The sequence below is a fragment of the Lactuca serriola genome, chromosome 5, assembly GCF_051521515.1.
Source record: "Lactuca serriola cultivar US96UC23 chromosome 5, Lser_US96UC23_V15, whole genome shotgun sequence".
NCBI lineage: Eukaryota > Viridiplantae > Streptophyta > Magnoliopsida > Asterales > Asteraceae > Lactuca > Lactuca serriola.
In genome coordinates, this window is record NC_136412.1 from 13,670,727 (window position 1) to 13,673,145 (window position 2,419).

Here is a 2,419-nt window from a genome sequence, read left to right on the forward strand (position 1 = left end):
AAGGAATAGATTGTTATTGCTACATAACAATCAAAGGTATTCTCTAAACCCTAATTCAGTTTATAACATAATAGATCTAGGGTTTATAGCTTTGGATATTCAATTACATGTTCATTAGACAAACTAGATCCAAAGCATTAGGGTTTGCATGTACACCATAAGAATGATGTATTGCTCAAAATCCATCAGTGGTATCACAGACTAGGGCTGTTTGTTGATGAATTTGATGCATATTTGATCGAATATTGACTGAAAAACGAAATTTTTTGACTTTTGGGGTTGGACTCGCCGAGTCCATGACTGAACTCGCCGAGTCCACTGGGTACTCAACGAGTCCAGTGCTGACTCGACGATTCAGCGAGTCTGCCAGCTGATTTCCGCGATTTTCTTGCTGTTTTGGCTTAGGATAATTACCAAAAACATTTTTAATTAATGAAATCCGATTTTTATTGATTTTGGGTGAATATCCTTACCAAAATAGAAGATAATTACCAATTAATCAAATATTTGTTGCCTGATAAGATAATGTTTAATTATTTGAGTTATTTGATTAATTATCTAGCAAGAAATTGGATTAGGACAAAATTAGATAATCAAAAATTAATTGTAAATTGCATTATTTGAATTTGTGATCTAGAATATTCCTGATAATGTTTTGAAAAGTTTCAAAACTTGCCTTCAAGTTTTGGAATTTAAATTTTTGACTAAAAGTTAATTTTGAAATATTTAAATTCTAAACCCTAATGTTTTGAAAAGTTTCAAAAACTTGCCCTCAAGTTTTGGAGTTTAAATTTTTTATTAAAAGTTAATTTTGAAATATTTAAATTCTAAACCCTGATGTTTTGAAAAGTTCAAAACTTGCCCTCAAGTTTTGGAATTTAAAATTTGATTAATAGTTTAATTTTGAAATTAAATTCTAAAACCCTAGTACTTTGAAAAGTTCAAATTACACCCTTATGGTTTTGTTAATTAATTAAGTTGTATCAGGTCCTACATCCACAATGGCTAGACACCTAAGAAGCTGCTTACCTCATAAAGAACACGAAAAAAACCAAAAATTGTTAAATTTTCCGCCAAGTGACGCTAATGTGGATTCAGAATTTGGTAAGCCTCAAATATTAATCGGTCCAAATGCAATATATGATGCTAACAAGATGAGGGAAGCCATAGCTAATTGGTTACTGTGTACTGAGCAACCTTTTAAAACCGTGGAAGATGACATGTATGTGAAGATGATGAAGACTGCCAATCCATTGTTTGAAAAAGTATGCAGAGTTACAGCTACATCAGATTGTTTTAAGGTATACGAGCACGAGAAGAAGAAGTTGAAAGCCCTTACAAAAGTTGCCTCGAAAATATGTTTAACAACTGATTGTTGGAAGTCCTCGCATCAAAAAATTGAGTATATGGTTACTACTGGACACTTCATTGATCAGAATTGGAGGTTTAACGACTTTATCAAATTTAATATTTACTTTTTCATTTTTAATCTCTCATTTTTAATTTTGTATCTCAACCTTTTCTTACAGATTACAGAAACGCGTATTGAGTTTTATGCATGTTCCTCCTCCTCGTACCGGTTATGATATTGCTGAATGTATTTACAAATGTTTGAAAGAGTGGGAAATTGAAGATAAAATATTCACCATATCAGCAGACAATGCAACTTATAATGACAGAGCAGTAAAAAGATTGAAAGAAATTTTTTCGAGGGTAAGAAAACTTTCTTGTGGTGGTAAATTGTTTCATATAAGGTGTTGTGCACACATATTGAATCTTCTTGTGAAAGATGGTCTTACAAAAAATGAGTGTATTATCGAAGACGTTCGTGAGGGTATAAAGTATATTAATCATTCAGAGGGTAGACGTAAAACATTTTCAAATGTTGCGCATCAGCTACAAATACGTGATCAAAAATTATTTCTTGATGTGCCAACACGATGGAATTCAACCTATGATATGCTGTCTTTTGCCTTAAAATTTAAGATTGCTTTTCCAGGGTATACATTACGTGATTATAATTTTTAATATTTTCTTCTAAATACTTGTCCATATTCATTAATACTTTGTGCTTTTTCAGATATGCAGAGTATGAACCTCATTTCAGTCATTTGCTAAGCAAGGAAGATTAGGAAAATGTGGAAAGTGTATGTGACCTTTTGAAAGTTTTTAAGGTGTGTACAAACATCATCTCAGACAGTGACTACCCGACTGCTAATTTATATCTTATCGAAGTGTTCAAAGTGAATCAAACTTTGGATAAAGGTGTGTTGTCCGAGAATGATGGCTAGAGATGTACTTGCAATTCCAATTTAATGCATTGCAGTGGTGGAATATGCACAAGTTAAAGTATCGTGTTTTGTCCATGATGGCTAGAGATGTACTTGCAATTCCAATTCCTACTGTTGCTTCTGAAGCA

The 2,419-nt window shown here is 32.4% G+C and overlaps 1 protein-coding gene across 1 annotated transcript; it reads left to right on the forward strand.

The window, feature by feature from the left end:
• The first annotated feature begins 1,001 nt into the window (after positions 1-1,001).
• Positions 1,002-2,132, forward strand: LOC145049342 (zinc finger BED domain-containing protein RICESLEEPER 2-like). The gene is made up of 3 exons (XM_078997761.1): positions 1,002-1,444; positions 1,530-2,000; positions 2,081-2,132. Exons 1-3 carry the CDS (start codon positions 1,002-1,004, stop codon positions 2,130-2,132), a joined length of 966 nt encoding a protein of 321 aa, XP_078853887.1.
• Positions 2,133-2,419: the final 287 nt, after the last annotated feature.